General features: G+C 38.2%; 1 protein-coding gene across 2 annotated transcripts in view; it reads right to left on the bottom strand.

The window, feature by feature from the left end:
• Positions 1–745: 745 nt before the first annotated feature.
• Positions 746–25840, bottom strand: part of LOC146320112 (spermatid perinuclear RNA-binding protein-like) — a 90698-nt gene continuing 65603 nt past the window's right edge. Inside the window, exons 10-18 of one of the 2 annotated variants that reach the window (XM_084728231.1) lie at positions 25415–25508; positions 25021–25089; positions 13337–13545; positions 10684–10833; positions 8730–8864; positions 7399–7539; positions 7184–7307; positions 5427–5477; positions 746–1736 (exon numbers count right to left, since the gene is read on the bottom strand). In XM_084728231.1, the coding sequence (XP_084584357.1) occupies positions 1648–1736; positions 5427–5477; positions 7184–7307; positions 7399–7539; positions 8730–8864; positions 10684–10833; positions 13337–13545; positions 25021–25089; positions 25415–25508 (1062 nt within the window). In that variant the 3' untranslated portion in view covers positions 746–1647. Of the gene's footprint in view, positions 1737–4622; positions 5321–5426; positions 5478–7183; positions 7308–7398; positions 7540–8729; positions 8865–10683; positions 10834–13336; positions 13546–25020; positions 25090–25414; positions 25509–25840 lie in introns of those variants that run through there. The other variant, XM_084728232.1, reaches the window with a different exon arrangement.

Raw genomic sequence — 25840 nt, 5'->3', positions numbered from 1 at the left:
CCACCTTTTAGCTTGAGAGTCTTTAAAACGAAGAGGAGTCCACTCGTGACCCCTCATCAATAAATAATAAACATAATTGTGTAGAAAGATGTATTCTCATTCCTTTTTGTGTTAATGATTTGTCCTATGACCTCTTGTGGGTGCCCCTGCCCCCGGCTTGGGAACCATCGATTTAAAAGACCAGTGTGTAGGATTTAGAGGCATGTAGTGGCGACGCTGTAGATTGCAACCAGCTACATGCCACTCACCTCACCCTCCCCTTCCAAGAGTGTAGAAGAACCATTGTGTTGTGAAACTCAGATCAAACTGTTAATCAAACATGGATCAAGATTCTATTACTGCGCTGGTTATTTCTCACCTCAGATGTTTCCAAAATGTATTTTTGTGTACGGTTTAGCTGTAATCAGAGAAGCTTTGTGGCCATTATTTCCTATTGAGTGGATGAACCAAAACCAAGCATCACTCAAAGATCCAAAAAAACAAGACCGCAACCCATAATGCAAAACTTGAGGCTTCAAAATGGTACTCCACAAACCAGTGGTTGACGTCACGAATCTGGAGAAAAGCCATATCTAGAGCCAGCGTGTGGTTTGTGCATTCTGAGCTCCTGTAGAAACATGGTGGCCTGCGTGGAAGAGCAGCTCTGTAGACATAAATAACTCAGTCTAAGGTGACAAAACACAATGATTCCAGTTTTCAGGTGATTATACACTAATGAAAACATACATATTATATTTCTGTTTTTGCCATATTCTGACAATAAACCCCTGTAAATCTTACACACTGGTCCTTTAAACTGAAAACCCAACACGTGTGTAACAGCACAATTTCAGAGCTCATTAGTTGATCAACAAATCATTAAAACATGGTACAGTCGAATTGCATCTGATATTCTATATCTTGGTGCCTTGAAATGGAAAATTACTACTTAGTCTACATGTATTAATGTTTAAATAGGGATTATATACCATCAACATACCAATACAGTGTTATAGACAGTTTGTAAAATGTATTGAACTCTGAATATTTATAGATAACATATCTGAGAGTGCTTTAAATATAAAGCTACTTCAGTCACTATTTACATTCAGAGATATATTATAAATATGTTTCTCTACCCACTGTTGGGTTTTACATATTCAAACATATTAACATGTTTATATATTTATATATATATATGTATATTCAAAACTCACATACATCCATATATACAGATAGTAAATATCATATTTACATACAGTAGGTCACATTGTTGTGAATGTGCCGGTGCTGATGGTCTGTTTGACTTCAGCAGCTTGACTGATAAACCGTTTCAGACTCCAGTCGAGTTGCTTTGGAACACGTTGAGATTCCCGAAGGCAGGAGAAGTATTGCTTTGTGTTATATTGACATTTTCTGAGTGCGCCGGGTCAGACTCGGCTGCGGCCTCTTCTTCACTAAAACCCGACCTGCGCTTGACAGAGTGATGCCCGAGGTGTTTTCTCCTCCATATTGCTTTCAATATTGCTGCTGTGTCTCGTGTGGAGGGAGAAACCCGGGGAAGCAGCGCCGCAGTAATTGAGAGGCGCTGACAGAGTTTAATAAGGGTGAGGGATTAAACAGGAGGTCGAGGCTGCTGCCGAGGCCGTTCTGCGTACATCGGCGGGGTCAGAAAAGATCCTGAGGACCCAGGTGGATGATGATAGGTGTGGCTATGGTCTGCGGCTGGTAATAGGCACTGTCGATGTACAGGCCGCCTACAGACAGGAGACAGGAGCGACCGGGGTTAACAGGAACAGAAATAACCATTAGCACATATTATAGATCCTCTGAAGTGATACACATGAATGGATGTGGGAAGTGCTTTAACCACATGATCACATAAAACTGGTTTGAAGACAAAGATGCAGATTATATAATCTGTCGTAGCTGTTGTTATTGTTGTAGCCGTTCTCACGAGGCTTAAAGTTTCTAGCAGCTCCCAGGACTCTTAAAGCTCCAGGGAAATAAGACGATTCAGTGCAGTCTGTCACATTTATTGACCCCCTTATCAAGGACTGTAAAGTTGTTTCTCGCTACTAAAGCCTCGAGCACAGCTGAAATCTGCGTGTTCAGATTTGCAAAAAAGTTATAAACTGTTAATAGCAGCTGTCAATGTGTCAAACAGCCTGGAGCAGCTTTAACTTCCAGTTTATTACAACCCAAGGCTTATTGTCAGGGTCTTGGCCATTGCTTACATAAATTGACTGTTTGCTAAGACCTTAGTTACTGTTGCTATGCCTGTCAAACCTTCTGTGATGAAAATGGCAGTTTGGGAAGCTGAAATTCAGCGTACCTTTTGAAACAATGGGTGCATGATTTCAGCTGGCAAAAGCAGCCATAAATGAGAAACTGCATTCAAATGCACACTGATTTTACACTGTTATTCTCAATATGACAGTATTCTAAATTTGATCAGGGTCATGTAAACAGCATATTTGGTCTGGATACTCTGAATTAGGCCTCACTCCCAATGTAGCATTTTCTTTAGATGTGGGATACACCGATATTATTCAGGTATCATTCAACAGTTTGTATAGCCGTGGTAGAGGAAGGAGAACCAGCCTGAGGCTGCATGTCCCTGGGAAGGAGTCATCACTAGTTGATGATTTATGGCCTTGGAAGTAATGCTTGGTTACTCCTGAAGTTAGTGAACCAAGGCATGATAACAGAACGGATTAACACACAGTTCAATCCATTCCTTACTTTAGTATTGAATTTCTGGTTTTAAAAAACAAAACACACACTGTGGGTCAATGCTAATTGCTGTTTGCTTATTTGAAGACCAAAGTGAGAATGAAAAGCCTGTAACAGTCAAGCACTGATAGGAAAACTACAGTAAATACAGTAGGTTGAAACTCAGGAAGTGGGTCTATACACATTGATGGATAAGTTTACCATTTGCTTTTGTTTTTCTGTTGCTAACCTTTTTTTGTGTCTCTAATTTCTATTAGAGATGCTGTTTACACTCCCAGACCTCAGCCGTTAACTGGGTGAGTACAATGTTATTATTATTTTTGAACATTCAAAGCTTGAAACATGAACATAATATTCCAGTAGTAATAAACGGGAACAATCCCTGAAGAAGATTCATGTATCCACTGAGACCACTCAGTGGTTATATGAGGTTAAAGTATTTTTATGTTTCTGATAAAAGAGGAAAGTAGAAATCACTTTACATTAAAACAGCTTACCCAGAGTAATTACATGGTCTAATAATGTAAAATACTACTTGATGAATCATTATGAAACTTTTACGAAACACAAATTACTCAGCTGTTGACAAAAATATTCATTTATTTAAACAGAGTATAACCTACAAACAGGTCAAAATAAAATCTCTCTCTGAAAAGAAAGTATTTTAACTCAACACAAAATGGCTCAACAGCTCAAATACTCAACAATAACTGTAAACTCGGACATTCAATATCCAAACAAAAGGAAAAATGTTTCTCAGTGCAACCAATTACTGTAAACCTGATTTTTTTTTTTTTATCTCCACAGAAAATTAAAACATCAATAGAAAACAGTGAAATTAAAATACAAAACAGAATTCAGAAACGAGAGATTCTTAGAGGAATAAATAACCTTCTGACAAAGCAGCTCTCTGATCAATTACATTTTGTCTACATCTTATATCATTTTTTTTTATTTGTGTATCATTCCCACAGCAGCTGTTTCTTACAGCTGCAGTTTCAGTTCATTTATTAAACTCCCTACAATGAATATTAAGTAGTGAGCACATTTTTTAATGACAATATACTGCGTTTCCATTCTTCCCTACAGTAACTGGTTTTATTTTGCTATGGAAGATGGTTAGTTCCCTACACTGTATATGTTGTGTGGTAGGAGTTTTTTTTTTTTTTTTTAAGTTCTCTACAGTGGCTGTTTATTTAGTTGCTGCAGTATATGTTTAATTCCATACTAAATATTTAGTGGCTGGTGTAAGGTTAGCAGTTTCTTTAGTTCCCTACAGAAGATATTTAGTTCCCTCGTTTGCTGCACAGTGTATTTAGTAGTCTTCTGTTTGGTAGGTGTTTCTTTAGCTCCAAACAAAGTATGTTTACTTCCTTACAATGGATATATGGTAGTTGGTGTGCTGTTTGTGATTTCTTTAGTTCCCTACATAAGATGTTTAACTGTTTACAGTGGGTTTTAGTTAGTTCCTGAGATCAGATACTTTGTTTATTTGATGTTTTTGAACATTTAGTCAACCACTGTAGGGAACTGTGGGGGAACTTTAATTCGAACAGGGGATGTTTGGCTCCTTATAGTGGATATTAATTTAGTTTTCAACACTAAATTTCTCTTAGTTAACTAGTTAGGAGCTTTTTTGCTCCCTACAAAGGCTGTTTTCTTCTTCATTGCTATAGTAAATATTCAGTTAGTTGCCTATAGTGACTGTTTATTTAATCAGTTCATCATGGTGGACATTTAGTTTAGGGAACTTAATATCGTGTCATTTCTTAAATGTTTGGTTCCTTTTTATGGTTATTTATTTAAGTTTGCATATTGGATATCTGTAGTTGGTGCACTTAATTTCCCAACAGTGCCCGTGTATTTAGTTTGCTTACTTCGTTATGGTTGATGTTTGGTTAGTTCCCCTAAAGAGGATATTTATGATCTTACAGGAGATATTTAGTGGTCTGAGTTGATCTTTTTTATACTTCCCCAGAATAGCGAATTATTTTTAGGTTCATAAAATAACATACAATGTTTACTTAGTTCACTTACTTTGGTATGTGGTGTGTTTCCTATGGTGGGCGATTAATTGTTCCCCAGAGAGAATTTTAATTTAGTACCCTACAGTAGATGTTTAGCTCCCCGCTGTGTAATATTTACCTGACCAGTCTTTCACACACTGCAGCTCACTAAATGCTGAACTCAGTTTTTCATTGCATAATGGTTCAATGATCAAAGAGCTTATTTGTCAAACTGTGTTCACACACACAGCAGTAAAAGTGCCACACAAATTCCTAAAGGCCAATTTAATCTAGCTGGTTTCTAGTGTAGCGCAGAGGGAACACGCTCGCTGTACAACAACGGTACTGCATGAGCTGAAGCTGACTGGGGATTCTGGTCAAACGTTTGTGGACTCCAGTGTTGGTTTTTGAAGCTTGTGTTGTAAACAGACATTTAAAAAGTCAGAAGAGAACTTGAACAAGTGATTTCCTATGTAGTGGGTGGGGTGGGGTGAGGTGAGGTGAAGGTGGGTCCTAATAGGGGTAGAGGTGGGTGACGGGGTATGTTGTGGGGACTCTGATGACTGGGACAACTACTGAGGGCATTCTGGAGGGAAAACCTGAGGAAGAGCAAAAAAGAAAAAGAAAGAACTCAAATGTTGGGATGTAGTGATGAACAAATCAAATGGATGGATTACTGATCAGAGAGAGTGACTGTGAGTTTACCGTAGGGAGGGAGGGCGCCTGCAGGGCTGTAACCATAAGGAGCACCAAAACCTATGAGGGAAACGAGAGAGTGCAATTAATGCACAGAAAACATGAACTGTGATAATGTATCTGGATGCATTTATAAGAATCAGACGATCCATCATCCACAACTTTTGTAATTTCAAGGTCCTCATTACCTCAGCCAAGAAATGTCTGTTTTCAGTCCTGTTTGTTTCTCATAAAGCCAGAAAACAAGTGATTATTTTTTAACACCTTTTAACTTGAACTATGTATTTTAATTCAGATAGTGAGTTCTGCATATTTTTCGCAGTTAAATAACATTTAAGGAAATATACAGTCTTTGGGAAGCTCTGCTGTTTTTTTTTGTTCAAAAACAAAATTTTAATTAGATTAATTTTAGGGTTGCAAGTTGATGCTTATTTTCCTAATCTAATTGTTCTTTTAATAATTGTTTATGTTATAAAATGCTTATGCTAATTAATTTTCCAAGACATTTATCAAGCAAAAAATATCAAACAGGCTCAGTTAAAACATGTTAACGTAGACTCTCCTAAAATTGTAGCAGATAAATGTTTGTTTTGGGGTCATCCAAAGTGTCTTTCACTGATACTGATTTGACAGAAAGAAAGAAATGTTGCCACGACTTATACTTGTACAGAAACAGAAACCTTGTCTTTTAAGAAATAGTTCAACGTTTTGGAAACTGCATGTTTTGCCTTCTAGCATAGAGTTACATGAGAAGACAAGTGCCACTCTCATGTCTCTGTCTGTTTATTCTCAGCCACCAGTTTGCTCAGCTTAAGACCAGCAAAGGGAAAACTGCTCCTTTAGGAAATAATCTGGCTCATAAACCCCCCCCAAAATGGCAAATTGTCTTTTTTTTTTCTTACATCTTTGCACAGATTAAACAAGAGCAAGCTGGTAGCAGAACCAGGCTAACTGTTTCCCCTGTTTCGAATATTAGTGCTAAGCTAACAGGCTCTTATCTGTATCTTTGTATTTACTGTACAGACATAAAATAGTGTTAATTCTCTCAACAAATTAGTGTATTTGTGTAAACTCTTGCTTTAACACTTGCTTAAACTGCAACCCAACCAAAATAAAAAGTTCTCCTCCACCAAAAATTATTGTTCCTACTGTTCAATGTTTGAGCTTCACTGTGCAGAATGAAGAAAGTTGGACACACAAGTCGTCCAGCACTTACATTTTTAAAATTGTCTAATCATATATTCAGAATTTTTCAGTGATGGAGAAGTAGTAGCTATCACTGAAAAGATTCTAGCAAGATAATTGATTTTTCATTCTAAGAACATATCAGATACAGATTATTATTCAAAGTAGAGCAATTTAAATGCATGTGAAAACATGTCTAAACAGGATCTTTAACCAGTAACCCAACATTTCTTCTTTGTAAAATACAGCCTTGAGGTTGCACATGTAGAGCCTTCTGATTATTTTTCTAAATAATAAATTCAGTAGATTTTGGATCGCTGATACCATAAATAATACCTGAACCTGAAATCAAAACCACAGTAAATCTTTCATTATTAAACATTTGTTGTTTCAGTATTTATATGTTAATTAATTTGACTTAAAATGGAAAAGAAGTTCAAACTTATTTTGGAATGAACTACAACATTTTAGTGGTTCTCTTTCCTCCTTTTCTTATAAATCATGTAAAACAGAAAGCAGATTTTTCTGATGTCAAATTGCAGCTGTGTGAAACGTGTGCAGGTAGTTTGTCATGGACTCACCTGGGGGGATGTACCCATGCGTGGGTGGGGTGCTGATGTATGGCGCTCTGGGGATGACGGGGACTCGTGGAGGTCTGGCAGCGAGGGCCGGGAGGGTCAGCACCGAGGCTACGGGTCGCTTTGGCTACACAAACACACACACAAAGTACACATCAGTGCTGCAACATGACGCTGGATCAATTCAGACGGACTATCGCAGCATTATAATTACTCACAGGAGGGTTGGGCCGTTTCTTCTTGTTGGTTGTAGATTTGGCGCCAGAGAACAGGCTGTTCAGGGCGGCTAATGCTGCGCTGGCTTTAGCTACTTTCTTATTGGGACCCGTTCCCCGAAAGACCTGCTTGTCCACCTCCACCTGTCACAACACACAAAGAGGAAGATGTCCTCTGATATAGGTTTATATTGTTTTATAAAGATTCTGCTGCGTTGTTTTTGTCTTACAAAATCGTACATACATAATTCAAACATTTAAGGCTAATGACAATTTATGCCAATTTTTTGCACATGGCTAGCTACTTTTATTTTATCTTATTAAAGAAGTAAAGCAGAAGCACTTTAAGTTAGAAGGAAAAACGAATTTTATACAAAATGCTGCAAACATCAGATTTATTATTTAATAAAGAACCTTTTTTTCCCCCAAGTTGTCGATTTTCTTTGTTTTTTAATAGCATAACAAATATCCTATCATGGACATTTTATTGGGATATTATTGTACTAATGTTATTTCTTTGTCTTTATGTTTGTAGCAGGACTGAAATATTTAATAGATGCAAAGAATTAGAGCTAAAAATGATAATCAATTAGTTGATTGTCAAGAAATTAAAGGAACATTCTGTTTTTCCAGCCTCTAAATTTGAGCATTTTCTGCTTTTCTTTATCTTATCTGACAGTAATTACTATTTTTGGGTGTTAGACTGTTGAACGGACTAAACCATCAACTTTTACAACATGATATTTTCAAATTCTTTCATGTCTTTTTATGCTACTACTGATGGTGCTACGTTTGTCCACTGATTTAAAAATGCAGGACTTTCTAGATACAAATATGAAAATGAAAATCTTAATTTTGATTCCTTGTTAATAAAGTTTTGCCATCTTCTTTGTCTATTCCATCACTGTTGGTATCACTGTTCATGCAAACTATTTTGTTTATTAAAAAAAAACTGGAAACCAAAATGTTTGTCTTGACATTTTTCCTTATGACTGTAACAGAGAAATAATCTCCAGAGGAAGCAAGCTCCTGGTCTCTAATAATGCCAACGCATTTAGGTTGGAAATCATAACAATACATTTGTAGTGCCCAAACTACACGTAAGGAATGTGATTCAGATTGATTTCACTGGATAAAACTGGTTTCATGTTCAGTTGTCTTTCTGGCATTTTCAAGATGCGTGAAGATGTTTTGATATGCAGGAAGCACCGAGGTGCCAAACATCAAACACGTTCCTGCTCTCATCAATTCCTAATAAGACCCTCTGAAAGGAAGACAGAAAATCTATGAAATCTAGTGTGTGTGTGTGTGTGTGTGTGTGTGTGTGTTGGTACCTCTATGATGAAGCGTTTGTCGTAGCTGCTGCCGCTCTCTGATATCAGCTCGTATTTGAGGCCACGGCGTTTCTCATTCAGCTCCATTACAGGGTTTTTTCCTCCCGCCGTCAGGATCGGACCTGGAGCTCTGGACTACAGACAGACAGAGAGAAGATAGTCTTAATTTTGGTTTATATTCCTAAATGTATTAAAGTGCTCATGCTTCCTTAAAGTAAGACAGGATGTCCTAGCACTGATAAATCATGTATCCAGTCTGCTCATTGTCGACAGAAAAAAACCCCCCAGAGAATACTGTTGAAACTGAATACAACCAAATTAATTTAAACTATTAACTGACAGGTACTCATACAACCAAGAATAAATATCACAATATTTTTACTCTCATAACAAATGTATGTGTGTTGTAAGTACAAGTCTACATTTGAAGTGAAGCCCACCTGCAGAGACTGACACAGATAGATAATTTGGTACCACTTTAAAATAAGGCTACCATTAGTTATTAATTAGGTTGTAAACACTTTATAAATCATTAATAGCTTTTACAACACTTTAGATAAAAAGGGCAACAGTGACCTTAGATCGCTTACTCTGTCTTCTCCATCAGCAGAACGTATACCTGTCAGCTTCATCACATATGTTAATAATTATAATTCTAACCACTGTGAGTATAACCTAAAGGTAAAATAAATTGCATTTGGCATCAAACAAACATGCTGCATGCAAAGACGCTTGTTTTTTAACATAACCACAAACATTTGAATACAGAGCCATTAAATTTGGTTATTAAAGGAGCAGTGTAAAGGATTTAGTCCCATCTCTCTGACGTGTCTCATGAAAGGCACAAAAAGTCGTCTCCAAAGTCACTGTTTGGTCTGTCTGTTCTGGGCTACTGTAAAAACATGGCAGGACAAAATGGAAGAGGATCCATGCCCTCTGTAAAGGTCTCATTCTCACAACGAAAAACACAACAACTCTTATTTTCAGGTGATCATACACTTAAGAAAACATACTTATGAATATAATATTCCATTTCTGCCACATTCTGCCAAAATGTGTAAGACACACACTGTATTTCTTGTTACTTGCAGGCTGACAAGTTGAACAATACAAATAAATCTAAAGAGCTGCTGCAAAGGAGTCAAAAAAAAAAAAAAAAATCTGCTGCACAGTTTTGTTTGTTATGCTCTGGGTCTTCATTCTTGTTAATAACTCAACCTTTTAGGTCTCTAAAAATCTCTTCAAATAAAATCATCTGAAAGGGAAAAATCACTTTTTGAACCTCACACATACCCATTATTTATAGAAATGCAATCTGGTCTGACGTTCTCACATCTGAAGCGGACAGAGCTTTTGAAGCTTAATATAATGAGTCTGTTTTAAATCTTTTTATTTGAAATCCTTTGAAATTTATCTTTACTGTGTCTATCAGTATGCTGTTTATTACTTTTTGTTTAACCAAACATACCAACAAGAGAAGGATTTATCAGCTTGTGAAAGTCAGAGGCATTCATTTTACTAGCAAAAGCTCTGAGTATTCAGTGATTCCTGCAGAAGTGTATTGATTCTCAAGCTGGAAAAACCTCATAAACATGACAATATTACATTTTAAGGCAGGAACTTTCGTCCAAAGTGCATTTCATTGTCTGTAGGAACAAGAGCTTAATCATTCAAGCATCTATGTATTTGAGGAGAATTGACTGAAACACAGGCAGATGACTTCATTTGAGGGTTTGCGGCTTGTTTTTTTGAGGCAGGGTGACGCTTCAGCTAAAGAATTTTTAATGAACCTCACTGAAGTGTTCTTGTGATACGTGAGGAATCTCTGTCACATCACAGGTTGGTGACACTGATATTTCATAAAAGGCCAGTGTCCGTCTGTGCACCAGTCTAGTCTCATGTGTACGTGTTAATATTCCCAGTGTGTGCATGTGTGTGTGTGTGCACTCCCCACCTCCTGTGTGTCTGTGGAGGAGGTGATGGAGGTGGAGCTGGAGCTGGAGGACATCCTGTCGTTCTTGCCTTCGCCATCTGACTTCTCGTCAGCGCTCAGCGAGTCCATGTCTCCGTCGCCGCCGAGCACGAAGCCGAGAGCCTGCAGTGCCTGAGGAGGGAACAACACATTCGACACAAGACGACAAAAACACACACAGCGTTCAGACCTATTTCATTACATCTCAGTACACATTTTAACAGGCCAGTTTCTGTTGCACTGAGGCTGGCAAACTTTCTCTAATGGAAATGATTCACACTTTCATCATCTGAGGCTGAGCTGTCCTTGAGCAAGGCAGCGAATGGCTTAACAGCTGCTGCAGTGAGGCTGCAAAGTGGCCATCAACAACAACAACAACAACAACACAGAGACTGTCTGTACTGGGCGGCTCTGACGTGTGAATGTGTAACTCAATGAATAAATGTGTGTGACAAAGAGAAAGTGTGAGGAGCAGTCAAACTTCACAAGTTCAATAAAAGCTTTGTCACAAAAAGAACATTCTCTCGTTTCAGTTCAGCTGTTTCTTTGTCCAAGTTAGCATTCAAGTTTTTCCATCATCTGCCACCTTCAAGTACAGAATGAGAGTGACAAACGACAGTAAAAGGCAGAGTGAAATAACTGCTACACTTTTAACCCTTTGGTCCCTCGCCTTGTTTCTGCTTCCTTCAGTCTCAGGCTCTCAGCTGTTACTACACATCTTAGCCAGGTGTGTTACACATTTTCACTGTTGGCTGGGCTATTTAGAAATACCATCATATGTCAGATGAGTTTTTATGTACATATATGTTTGTCAATATCAGTGTATGAATGCATATACGATATAGAACCTGACCAATATATGCTGCCTGACATATGCATTTTGTTTTAACAGATCATGCAGATTATTTTTTATTATTTAGCTTTATAGGCAGCATTCTGTGCACATTTTATAATTTTTCTTAATCAGGTTCAATATATACATATATATTCAGCTCTATTTGTAGGTTTTCTTTTATAGTTATTTGTAATTATAAAGAATATCAGTGAAAGTTTACTGTTTCAGTGGCCTGACATCATTGTGGTCAATAGTGTTTATTGTTAAACTGTAAAATCTTTTGCCTCCATGTCTTTGTCACACATGTTAACCACTGTTGAGGGATCATTGAAGAAATTGTGTGTCCATGAATATATTCTACATACTGGATATTAGATCCTGTTTAAAGAATATTGGCTGATATATAGACAATGGGATGTTACTCCCTGATATTGGTATTTGCCCCAGAAATATGTCAGCCTAAGATAGAAGAAGAAAAAACAAAACTAATTTTATTTGTCATCATTTTGTCACTTCAATTGTTTTTTCTTATTTTCATTTGTTATGACGATCCTCTGAGCTGTGCCACTTTAGTTTCCATCATGCTTTGAGTGATGCAAATGTGAAGTGTATTGTTCTTAGCTGAGTCTGAGCTTGTCGCTGTAGTCAGTGTTACACCGATTATACGGTAACAGATAACGTTCTTTAAAATAGAACTAAAACCCATTTAGTTGGTTTTTGCATATCAGTGCCCAAAACTTATTATAAAATCTGAAATTCTGCAGTAATGAAACAGCCTGTTCTGTACAGCAGCAGCAGCAGAGCTGCTTGTGAAGTGACAGGAGTAAGGTGAGTCCACCAACCAGATGATGGTGACGGATTTGGTGTCAAGGTGAAACACAATACTTTGGATGTAATCCAGCACTAATAGGGAACCTGATAACCTTAAAGAGGCAATCTGTATACTTTTTCTGATGTAGGTGGCAGCATCTGGACGTACCACCTCTAATCTACACTCACATTCAAGCACAGCACAACAGTGAGGCTCCCTGAATAAGCCCTGCAGCAAAAGCTCAAGCAGAGAGGCCACAATATTAAGGATCAAAGTAAGTGCTCTCTAGATACTGAGTGTCAACAATTATCTTGTGATGTAAAATGTCCGGTTTAATCTGTAACATCTATGTTACCAGGAAGGAAATTTCCTCACAGTGGCCCCAGTTCCCCACTACATCCTAACTCTATGTATGTACTAATTACTACTCATTGTACTGTACTGTATTGGAAGTTATTGTACAAGAATCAACACACTTAAGTGTTTTATACTAATAAACAAAGCTGGAGCACCAGAATGACCACCATTTTTCCCTTGTGCATTAAAAATAAAATCCAATTAAAATATACCAATGAAAAGTACTCAAACAGCCATGCTAGCAGCCCTATGAGGCTGTACCAAAGCTAAATGCTAACATCAGCATGCTAACATGCTCACAATGACAATATGAACATGAATCTGGCTCAAAGTCAATACCATAACACTTCACTTTTATTTCTGCTGTTCATGGACACTATTGTCTCATGACACACAAATTAAATGAAGGAGCTACTCCACATTTAAATAAATTGTCAGTGGTGGAATGGTTCTGGCTGTGATCACTTCAAGAAGACTAAGCTGTGCAGATTTTGATGCAAATCTGTCTTGGAGTTTACAAATATTACATTTTTATTAATGACATTTGGATTTTTCTCCTGCTAGGTTATTAAGCTGCAACTCCCAGATTGATTTTTTTTATGCAACAGTTGAAATTAATAAGGAATGAATACCTTGAGGGCTACTTGGAGCTTGGCGGTTCTCTTGGAGTTGCCGGTGGCCTGGTAGGTGGTTCCCTGGATGTCTACAGACATGGTGAAGACCGGAGCATGCACTGGGCCGGACTGGGACAAGAGGCGGTACTGAAGGCCCGGGTGGATCTGATTCAGACGCATCAAAGCGTTCATGGGGTGGTTTGGATCCGTCATCCTCCAATCCAGGACTGAAAGAGGAGAGATGTAAATATTAGCTGGATATTTTTTAAACATTTAAGTTTACAAGAACCGAAAACATTTATTATCATCATGTTACACAAACAGGTCGACTGTCACAGAGCCACTGTGCAAGGCAGTTGCTGCAGGTTGTGGGTGGGGATTGAGCAGGGCTGTTGTTATTTGTAATGCCCTGTAACTATTACAAAATTTCAATAAAAATTTAAATAAAAAACAACAATTACACACAGGAATCTGAAGGACAGTAATACTCATTATTAAGAGAAACTCCTCACAGTGATATTCTAGCAGAGTTGATGAGAAATGTACAAATTAAAGAAACAATCCGGGCAAAAGATGTCTGTTACCATGTATGTGCTTTTACATTTTAGCTCCGTTTTTTTTTTTCTACAGTTCCAGGCCACCATTGACTGCCATTCATTTCTGCACAATATGAAAATCATTAAGTGCCTCCATGCTAACAAGGTAATCAAGAGTCAGGTGAATATAATGCATGCAGACAGGAAAACAACGCCTGAAGTATAAGACGGGGAGATTTTTTGACAGGTGATGCTCATTAAACAAACGCAGAGGAACATTATGATGAAGCCTGTCTCAAGATCTCTGTCAGTGTGTCAGGAGAGCTTGTTTGTGACTAGTTTAACATTTTTCATTTGCAAAACACTGTAACACATGTAAAAGTTAAAGAAAACATGCAGATTATATTCATAATATTTCTATAAAATAATGTTCAACTTGACTTGTTAGTTACTGATTTCCTCAATATTATTAATGGATGATATAAATGAATTTTCATATGAGGGCATTTAAGTTACATCAGGTTCAATGGGGGCATGATTAAAAAAGTTTGAGAACCGCTAGTATAAAACGGAAATACTAAAGGAAAGTACAAGCAAGAAAAATATACTTTTGTTAATTTTCATCCATCTGCATCCATCTGTCAGTTTTACTTTATTATTAAATGGGAAATGCAGAGCAAGTCTTTGCTGTTACCTAAATATCAACCAAATAACTAATCCCAAACCATAAATACTACATCTCTTTACAGGAAATGATGATAAATGAATGGCAGACAAAATAACAACACTGTGTCAAACTACTGAAGGTTAAAAGAATCAAAAACAAGAACGCTTGAGGTAAACAAGCAAATAAGACTTGAAGTCCTGAGGAGAAATAATCGATCTGAGTGAGTTAGACAAATTATTCCAGTCTGACGGTTCTTTAAAGAAAAAGGGAGACTTTTTCAGTTGAAGGATTGTAGGCACAATAAGACAGGATGTGTTTTTAATGTTACAACCATCTCAGCTCTACATATTACAGCTTGTGCTGACAAACTGACTTTCAGAGCGAAGAAAATACACTTAAAACCTGAAAACATGTGCTGAGCTCTTGTGCACGGACAGCATTAAAGGTCAACCTCCATCAATAAAATAAGACTAATAAGTAATAAGACAGAGCGCTCACTTCCCTCATGAATACAGAACCACGACGTCTCAGAAGCCTTTTCATTGGCTGAGCTCGCTTCACTGCTAATAACCAACTGATGAGACTGAGATGACTGACACTAGCCCTGATGTCGGAGACACTTCACACCTCCACATTGACAAGAGACGACGAGAGCTCTCTTCTTCCCCAGAGCTCCTGAGCAGTAATATTTCACAGATGAATTGAAAATGAAACCGTGACATCTGGTGACATCTATTATAACAAAACTGCAGACAGTCTCCATAATAAACATTTTTTTTTCGCCTGCTTTAAGTCCAACTTTGTCCACTGTGTTTTCAAGATACAAAAGATTTGTTTTACTTTGCTCAGTCTGAAAACACTCTGGAATAACAACAAGACAAACTGAATTAGAATTAGACTTGATGGACCGCCATGGACAGTCATAACCTTCAGTATTACTGTTTTATACAGAAATACCTCTTGCGCACTGCACTTGATAAACTTGATTTCTGTTTTCGCTTTCAAGTCAAGAGAGGTCAGATGTTTCATAAGGCTTCTGCTGCTCTGAGGTTCGAAGCTATTGGGCATCAGATTCTTCTGAAGGTTTTATGATACCTTATTTTTTTTAGATTTATCGTCAAACTGATCAGTATGATTATTTAAGAGGAACTCGATACAGTGGCTCCAAGCAACAACAAGAGGTTGCTGCTGAAAAATCCTGTATTAATGTCAGTATGCTGCACGTAGCACCTCAGTATTTACTAACTGTAACAGAATTTGATGTTTTAGACGAAAAGAAACCAAACAGAAGCAGGGTTAAAACACTATATTTCCAAAAGTATATGGACAGCGTACAGCCAGCACCTTAAGTTCTTTTCATGTCACCTTTCTTGTTTTTAATGAAGATCGAATGCACTCATTAGAAATCATGGTAATATGTAATACTACATGATGTATGGTAATATAGCCCTCTTTTTGAGACCTTACAAATACAGATCATTAAATAACATGCTGAATTTCATGCATGCATGCTAAATTTCTGCAAGGTTTGTGGAGTTCAAAGGAAGGCCTACGTGCCTCCAACGGATTCCAGATTCAGACCACATGAGTTTTTTTTTTGTCTGATGGATACTGTGTCAGATTAGGGGACTGTACTCATACATTCTTGCTGTTACTTTGCTAGATAGAAATTACAAAGGACACAGCAAGAGACATCCCTGACCAATCACAGTTTGCTGTCTTTCATGACCTGCATGATTTCATTGGGACTGATTTCTGGTAACAAGAATGTAAACAAGAACAAACAATGACTTCTGAAGTGATGTATGCTTGTGCTCTGATAAGCCTAAAAAAAAGAAAAAAAACCTGTAATCTTTCCTTTACAGTTCTACCTCACAGCACCAACATCATTCTACTTTCACTTTGCCGTGTTTACAGTTGAAGAGCACTCTGTGCCGCTATAGGTCAAAGTCACTTAATATGTTGTGGAAGAAAAAAAAAAACATCTGTTGAGATTTTGCAACGTGTCCCAGATGCAGCGTTGGTTGTCGTCCACAATGATTCACTACATGGGATAAAACCATGAATAGAAAGACCATTTTTGTTTCTGATGCCCTGCGTCTGTCAGTTTGGACTGATTGTTGTGCTGATGTTGTATCATCTGACCTCTGCATAAATGAGACAAACTGACTATTAACAAATATCTAATGAGATTATTTAAAAGCTTTAGTATTTCAAAGCTCAATTTAAGTTAATGGTTTACAGTCATGGACTTAATTTCTACAAGTCCATCATTGATTGAAGACAGACTTGATGACATTGGACTGGGTGATAATTTAGTTTGTTTTCTTTTAGTTTTAGCAATTTTGCCAAAGTCTGTCACACTGTGTGACAATGTACGACCATCATATTTTTTATTTTTATTATTAACAGAGAAACAACATAGTTGTGAATGCGTTGGTTTTTAACATATCAATAAAGATAATGCTGTGACAATCATTACAACATTAATTCTTTCCACATGTCCACCCGCAGATGTCACCTTCTGTATAACAGGTGTCACTGAGAGAGCACTTCATGCTTTTGAAGCTTCTACCTGCTCTCATCTTTTGTCCTGCAGTCACTGTGTGTAATGACTGTGAGCCTCTGACAGGCACTTAAGCCTGAAGGGTGGTTCACTATGAATATGGATGGAGACGCTGTGCAAGAAGATGAATGTGAAGGTGCTGATGGACAGGTGCTGGGACGAAGAGAGGGGGAGGTGTTAATGCACTCTGTGTGTGGTGTGTGTGTGTCCGTACAGCAACATGTGTGTGTCTGTTCGTGGTAGGAGGTAGCTAGATAATTGCGTGGCAGCAGCCTGCAGTATTAATCCCTCTCTATCTCTGCTTCCCATCACTGGAACTGGAAGCAGATGAGAGTTGCCGGGTACGATCGTCCCAGTGAGGGCCAATTTAATTACTGTGACGCCAACTGACAGGACAGAGAGACACCCAGAGAGAGAGACAGAGGAGTAAGAAGCGTGGAGGCTGTAGTCATCAGTGGAAGGACTGCTTAGTTGTCTTTTAGAGTATTATTTTTTATTCTGGGTGTTTGGGGAGATCTAACGCAGGAATTGTACTCCAGCGTAGACCAAGACAACCCTTTAGTGGAAGAAGTCTGTCAAAAATGAATTATAGACCTGATCATTTGTATTAGGAACGTGAGCTAACCTTGATATGACCAAACTTAGACGCCTACTGGGCAAGTTTGAGCTGAACAGCTCCAATAGCCAGATGTGCTGTGCATGCTGGGATGTAAATGATTGAAATCAGTGTCGCCAGCAGCTAGCCAGGGAGTGGATCGAGGTCTGACCTGGACTAGCATAGAAATACATTCCCATCTAGAGATCTGAGCAGATGGGAGCTCCTTTAGGCTCTGTTGCTTGCACTGCTCCTGTTGGATCTGTCTGTGACTTTTGCCACTATCGATCATAGTAATTTAACTGAATGTCTTAAAAAGTGTCTTTGTTTCTTATCTGTCAAGAATGTCACTCTGTGTAGAAATCAGGAATTATTAATCAGCACTGCTGCTCCACAGTGTTCAGGCCCTTACTATTTTCCATTTATATGCTACCATGTGGTCATATCATTTATCATTTATTCATGTTCATGTAATGACAACAATCAATTAAGCCATCCTCACATGTGCATTGCAGATATTTATCTGCTCCCATCTTGTACCACTCTCAAACATTACTAGCCCCTGCAGAAACCTGAATGTAATCTTTAATAACCACCTCAACTCTGACCAGTATATTAATCATCCATCCAAAAATTAGGTCAATTTAATCTACTAAGAACTCTCCAGATTCAAAAAGCTGAAGCCAGACTCATAACCAGGTTCGACAGGAGAGAACACATTAGACCAATTTTAAAATCACTTCACTGGCTCCCTTTCCATCTCAGATTCTAAAATTTTAATGATGAGCTCGTAGAGGGTTAGCTCCAGAATATACAGCTGATCTCCTGACCCCCTACAAGTCTAAATGCAACCTGAGATCCTCTGGTATGTCACTTCTGGTCAGCCCTCGTCAAACCATGAAACTACAGGTGAACGGCCCCTCAGTGGCGAAATGTTCTGATGGAAGAGATCAGGGACGCGAACACTTTGTCTTCCAGTCACTTTTAAAATCTCATTATGTTAGACTTGCTTTTTGTTGATTTTACTGTTTGATTTTATTGATTTTACCATTATTGATTTCACTTTTTTATTATCTTTCATTATATCTTATTAATGCTCTTATTGTCCCTTTTTAAAATTGTATGTAAAGTGCTTTGTAAATTATTTTTAATGTACTTCTAATAAAGTTTTTATTGTTCTTTTCGTGTTTACCGTAGACACATCTAACCAATGAGTGGATGTATTTCTATGTGAAAAGAAAGCTAGTTCACCAACTCATCCACTGATTCAGATCACAGCAAACCAACACCAGGTTTGAAAACACATGAAATGAATAAAGCTGTTCTGGTATACAGAAAAAATTAGAAAGTGAAACAGCAGAACAGAGCAGTCAGGGGTCCATATGCAACGCTGCATAAATCACAACTTGACAGCACCACATGACGTTGTGTCAGCTGAGAAATATGACGATATGACAACAGCAGAGTTAAGAAATCTGGATCAAGACACTGCCACAACACAGAGTCGGGACTAATGACAGTGCCACACTTCACAGAGGGCTGCCGCTGATTGAAAACTAGTGTACGGAGCCCCTGAAGGGTCATGGTGGGAGATGAACTACTTCTTTGCTCCCTTGCATTAAGTTCTGAGTTCATTCTGGTCCACAGTAAGTGGACCATCACAGAACAGGTAACTGTGTTGATCCTGTCCAGTTATGAACACAGTTTAGGGAAACACTCTGCAAATACTACAGAAAGAAAAGACGACGTGACGCATTCCATGATGCATTTATTGCTCATGACTCCTTTCAAAAGGCAGAGCTCAGACAGTACAATATATAATGTACAGCTACTGGCTGTGTGCACAGCTGCAGCTGCTCTGCTGGGCTGTGCTGGGTGAAGTTGTGCAGATGACTAATGCTTGGACCACTGCTGCATTTGTGGCTGCATCTACGATGCTGTGGATATGGCCACAGAAGCTTTACTGTGGTTATTATTTACTGCTCCTATTGTCATTAGCCAAGAAAGCATTACAAAGGGTCAGCGACCAAGTCTGCTACACAATATTATGTCATAATACAGCTCAGCCTCTGTGAATGAGAAACAATACAAAACATTACTGAGTAATGCCAAATAATGTGGGGGAAGGCAAAACTAGATCAGAAAACAAATTCCCACTGTGACCTGTGGGAGGTTGGTAGACATACAATCCTTTATCATATAGATATGAATATATAGAATGTTACCTCACAATATTTATCTTGTTATTTATCTTGTTTATTCTTCTTGTATCATTTTAGTTTTGCTTTTTATCCTTTCATTCACGTTTTAACCTTTATCTTGTTTTCTATTGCTGTTGTTGTTTCTGCAACACTTTTGACATTCTCTGATTTCTTATTTTTGCTCTCCCTTTTCCCTTGTTCGACTGCCAGTCAACATGAAGGGCTGCAGAAACGCTGAAAATTTTATGTGAGTTTGGTTGATTGGTTCTGAACTGCAGAGCTGCAGCTGTTAAGTGACACTTTAGTATCTCTATAGTGCAGCAACCTGCAAGATTCTGTTCATATTTAGCTGATGATCACTGAACTTTCAGGGCACTCAGTGAAGCCATTTTGCTGATTTGTGGGGAAAAAAGATGCAGACGTGTCGAGGACAGAATTGAAAGTTTTCTAGACATCTAAAGTGACATAACATCAATGTTTCAACATCAATAACTGTACTTCAGTCTATAGCAGGACCTGTCAAATAAAATATACTGCTCCTCAAGCAAACTTAAAGTGTTTAAAATAACTTTACTTTGCAACAGAGTGCAGCTCCTCTACTCATCTTTTTAGCTGCAAATCACCAAGCTTACAGGGCAAATACAGAGCCAGTGTTAACCTTCAACATTTCCTTCTTTAGAACACACCTGCACCTTGTTCCTGATGATATACAGTGCTACAAATATTATTGCTATGGGAGTAGTAGTGTTTACATAACAACACATGATTATATTACTTATATCACTATGTAATAATATAATAATAATCATATAAAGAAACTGGGGTGGCACAGTGGTTATCACTGTTGCCTCACAGCACGAAGGCTCTGAGTTCAAATCCCCCAGCTGTACTTGTGTCTATGTGTAAGTTAATGTACATATATATATTATGAATGTATATTTTACTTATATTTCATACCTGTTGCGGGTAGAGGAAAAAAAAATTTACTCTTAGATGCAGCTCAACTTTCTCTTGAAAGACTAAAAATCAATGCAACCTTCAAAACACCCAACTCTCACAATTATATGCGCCTGCAACAGTTTTAAAAGACCAGGCAGTATGTTCCCTGTAAATTATGTCTAAGTTAATTATGGATCATAACAAATACAATATGTTTTAAAAGCAGCACATAGCCATTTTGATGCATCACACATTGATAATTGTTTTATAATCGCATCGTAGCCCTCAAAATCAGAATTGAATTGAACTGAAGATTCTCTTCTCATCTTTTATCTGTGATTTTTAAGCAGATTTCTGGATGTTTATTCGTGATGGACTTCAGATATGCTCATATATCACTGAAAGAGTAAGTCACACTGACTCTAAAAATAAGCGCATCATGTCTGTGTGTTCAGGTTTGATTGAGTTAGACTGAACTGCAGCAGCTGCTGACTGTGTTGGCTATCGGCCAAATCTGCAGACAAAATAGAGGACATGACTACTTTCCAGGTTTCAGAACACTTTTATCTCTTTTGTATATATTATAATGTATGTCTTATCTTTTCAAACTGACAAGAATCAAAATTTCATTTGACAACACATTTAGCTGACTAAGCCTCCCTGTTACGCCTGATAAAGACGTGGATGGCTGAAAAACACGGCTCTGAACTTAAATCTCACTGACATTAAGATGTGACACACAGACCTTTTCTAACTTGAACACAGGAGCAGATTAATTCCTGATAACTTCACTGAAGACTCGACTCCGGAAGCTTCCTATCCTTCTTTTTTTCTCTCACACTAAGCTACTTGGAAATCAGATTACTTCACACATTTTTCAGCTTCGAGGAAACGTTTCACTTAAAAGCCGCTGCCACCGCAGCCCCTTGAAGAATTTTAACTTCTTTTTGAACCTGTTTCATGCAGCAGGGTGATACGGTGAGATACAGCGATACAGGCTGAGCTGGTGACAATTCAATGCACTGAACTGGATTCTTATTATGATCTAGTGAAGATATGAGACATGACTGCTGAATTTCAAACGCCGGCCTACAATGGATCTCATTCAGGCAAGGTCAGGGTTCTTTCTCTCCTTTGATACAGAGAGATTGAAGTGAATACGGTCTGACTGCAGGATGTCATTTTTTAACCTGACAGGCCATTTTGATCCTCCTCAAACACAGCCCCTGATTTCTAAGAAAAGCTCAGCTTCACTGCTCACTTATTTCAGCTCCGTTGATTCACTTCTCCACCTTTTAGACAAAATCTGTCAGAAAGCACCTTGTTTATGGTCTACTATAGTTTACAGTTGTCCAGCACACACACACACACGGAGAACAAAAGATACTTTTGTCTTTGTCATTAGCTACAACTGAGTGACAAAGTCCTGAATCAATATCCACTTATCTGCTCTTAAGAGATAAACACTTAGTTTCCCCATGGGGAGTCAGTCTCAACCTGGTGACGATATGAACAATATGGTTTCTAATATCTGCCTGAAACACAATATTTTGTTCTTACATAAAAAATATTTGGACATTTCCATACAGAATTCACAGTTTTCAATCTTATCATGGCAGAGAGGCATTTTAAAAAAGCATTTAGAGCATAAGGGGACATAAACTGGGTTATGGAGTAGAGTCCAAACAAACCTAGTCATCGTTCAGACCGACAGGGTCAGACTGCTGACAGCTGCAACAGCTGCATCTTATCAGTTGCATCTTATTCATTTACAACACATCGTGTATACTGTAACTGCTTTGTTTATGCTATTAGTGATAGTGAAAAAAGGCCAAATGTCTCATTTCAAGAGGCAGTCAACTGTAGATCCATAACTAGAAGAGTACACTCAGGAGAGTGTAGATCTCTGCCAGGCAACAGATGGTGAAGCACCTACTGCAGAGACTTTAATAAACTGTTTCTGTATAGTATAATGTCAGTGTTCTTTAAGATGAATAGAATAGTTAACCTGACACGTCAGACGGTTTGTTACACAGAACAATCTGGGAAGTTGTCATTAGAAACTGTCTGGAAATGAGCAGGCACTTTAAAAAAACACTTGTCTTATTCAGCGTTTCCCTACATCAAGTGTCTTGGAAGGGTGAAAAGGAGGAGGGGGGAGGGAGATACATGATAAGCAGCATGACCAGAAAACTAAAAATAAACAACAAAATGGTTGCTTATATTAAGTCTCATCTGTCTGACCACTGAATGAATGAGCAAGGAGTCATTTATTAACTAACGGTATGTGTAATCTGTAATGTCGACCAAAGTTTGCCTGGTGTATCACAACCACAACTAATACGTTTACCAAAAAAGGCATTTCATTACATTACATTATTGAATATTTAGAAACAACCACTGCCTTAAAACCAAGAAGCCACCAATATTAACATGACCCCGCATACATCGCTCTGAGCAAAAATAAGATTTCACACAAGCAGTTGTTGATCACTTGTGGCCCCTCGCTAAGAAGAGTGAGTCAGTAGTCAACTTTTCACTTTGCTTAAGACACAAGTCAGCAAGTGTTAGTGGCATTTAGTAGTTTTTTGTTTTTTTTTAAAAAAAAACAGAATCAACTAAAACAGGGTAGTTGTGATATTATGAAGTGCTGAGGGCAGCTCTGCCGGCAGGTTTTTCTTTTTAAACCATGTGTCTTGGTCATGAACTTATAATCTGTAATTCTGCAGAACTTCGCTCCACTTTCCTGCAGGGCTTTTTCTCCACCAATTCACTCTCTCTTGATCTCTCTTTCTCCTGCATTACCCATTTTTTCCTCAACACTGCTTGGCTACGTGCACCACATGCACTGACTGAATGATGCAAACGTGCAACCAATCACGTGTGATGACAGGCAGAGATACAGGTGGGGGTGACTGTAGCTGCCCTGTGCTGTTTTTGCTTTGATTTACACAATAATTAGCATTCTTAACGCTGGCCTGACACTCTAGGCTGATTCTCCCAGTGGTCCTGATGGCCAATCCAAGCCAGCAGACTGACAAAACTCCACCTCTTTCTATTTCTTCCACTGTGTGAACACAATCTGGCAATAAAATGCAGCTTTGTTGTGTAAAAAGTGTAAGAATTGCAGCAATGCAATACAACACGATCCAACATACTACACTTGCAAATCAAATATGTGAAAGTGCATGTTCCTTAGGACTTTTTAACATCAACAAGGTAATTCTGCTGTTCGTCACCATCATCTAGAGGAGAATAAAATAAGTGCTGCAATAAAAACTTTCCAGAGCGGTAAAATCATGTTTCACAGTTTTATAATATCCATTGACAAAATGGACTTCCTGGATCGTACTTTATTATCTCAACCCTCGCAGCCCGCCTGTGAGCTGACACTAGATCACAGAAAGTTGGTCTTACATTTTGTACAATAGCAAAGTCATACAGTTATTGAATTTCTTCTCTTTGCATTTGTGACTCAGTTCTCCCTCCCACCATCCAAAAAAACCCCACTCAAATTGCAAAGGTGAAGGTATTTAGAGCTGCCACCATAACTGTGTTACTGCACTAGATCAGCGGGGAAGACTCAAAACAAAACTATTAACTTCACTAGGATAAACAAACAAACAAAAACACTGTATTGGCTTTAGAGCTGCAACAATAAGTCAATTAACTGACTGAAAGAAAATTAAGCAAAAATGCCAAACACTTGGTAGTTCCAACTTTTTAAATGTAAGGATTTCTTTGTAACTTATGGTAGTAAATGAAAAGCCTTTGGGTTTTGAAGTCTTGATTGGACAAAAGAAGCAATCTGAAGACGTCATTTTGGGCTCTGGAAAACTATGATGAGTATTTATCATGATTAATTGATTTATTGTGAAAATCATCAGATTATTGTTAATGAATATAATCATTAGTTGCAGACCTATTTGGCTTTACCATTGGTGCAACTGAGTGATCACTGTGTAACTGGAATAATCCAGGTCTCATTTCTATTCAACATAATTGAAATTAGACTGATTCTGTACTCTGATCACAGCATATACAGTAATCTGAGGTCACTATCGGCTACATATATTGTCTGTCTTTGGTTATTTGTAGTCTAACAAATACCACTGTAGTGTTTCAGAGAGAGAGGGAATTTGGATCATCTGAGCTAAATGTGCTTCTTTGAAACAAGCAAGCCGATGGTCAAAGTCACCTTTCATCCTTTTGATGAAGTCTCTGTCATCTGACCCGACATCCTCCCGAAGCCTCTTCTGACAGCCGCCTGCAGAGCAGAAACAAACAGACTGATCACCTGGAACATCAGGCAGACTGAGACAGAGGACACACATGTCATACAAACATGTAATTATTATCTATATTAGGAATGTATCTAGACAGAGGAGTTGCACAAGCTGCTTCACAGGGCGACACAGAAAGAAGAAAAGTAGAATATAGTGTGGAGATAAAAATAGGAAACCAAATACAGAAACACTTGGAATCATATAGATGAAAACAGAAATTCTGCACATAAACACACACAGACTAAACAGCTTGCAGACAAACACAGATTCATATGAAAACACACACACACACAACTGAACACACACCTTCTAACAGCCTTGGTGAGGGCTTGCTGGCGGGGAGAGGATCCATATTCAAGACCTTGTAAAGCTGTCCAAAGGCTAGGAGGCGTAACGCATGCTGAAAACACACACAAACACACACAAACCAGACAGAATAGGGGCACACATCACTGTATTGGTAGAGCAGCAGAACTCTGCACTCGGAGGAGAACAGGCAGCAACGATACCATTTATTCTCCGATCAATGGGCTTTAATTATCGGGGAAACTTGTGCGAACCGCCCAACGTTTGTGTAAACCAACTAATTCTGTTGGGAGAAACTTCATGCATTATAGAGGCAGGGAATAAACACTCAGTCGGCACAAACAAAGGAGGAAAAGAAAGAGAAAGGAAAATATTCCCAAACTGGCAGGAAGGCAGAAACAGAAAAAGAGAGTGAGGAAAAGACGA

This window comes from Lutjanus erythropterus, chromosome 10 (assembly GCF_056507025.1).
Source record: "Lutjanus erythropterus isolate fLutEry1 chromosome 10, fLutEry1.hap2, whole genome shotgun sequence".
Taxonomy (NCBI): Eukaryota; Metazoa; Chordata; class Actinopteri; order Lutjaniformes; family Lutjanidae; genus Lutjanus; species Lutjanus erythropterus.
The sequence above is the reverse complement of the archived record's forward strand: the minus strand, read 5'-3'. Positions and strand labels throughout refer to the sequence as shown.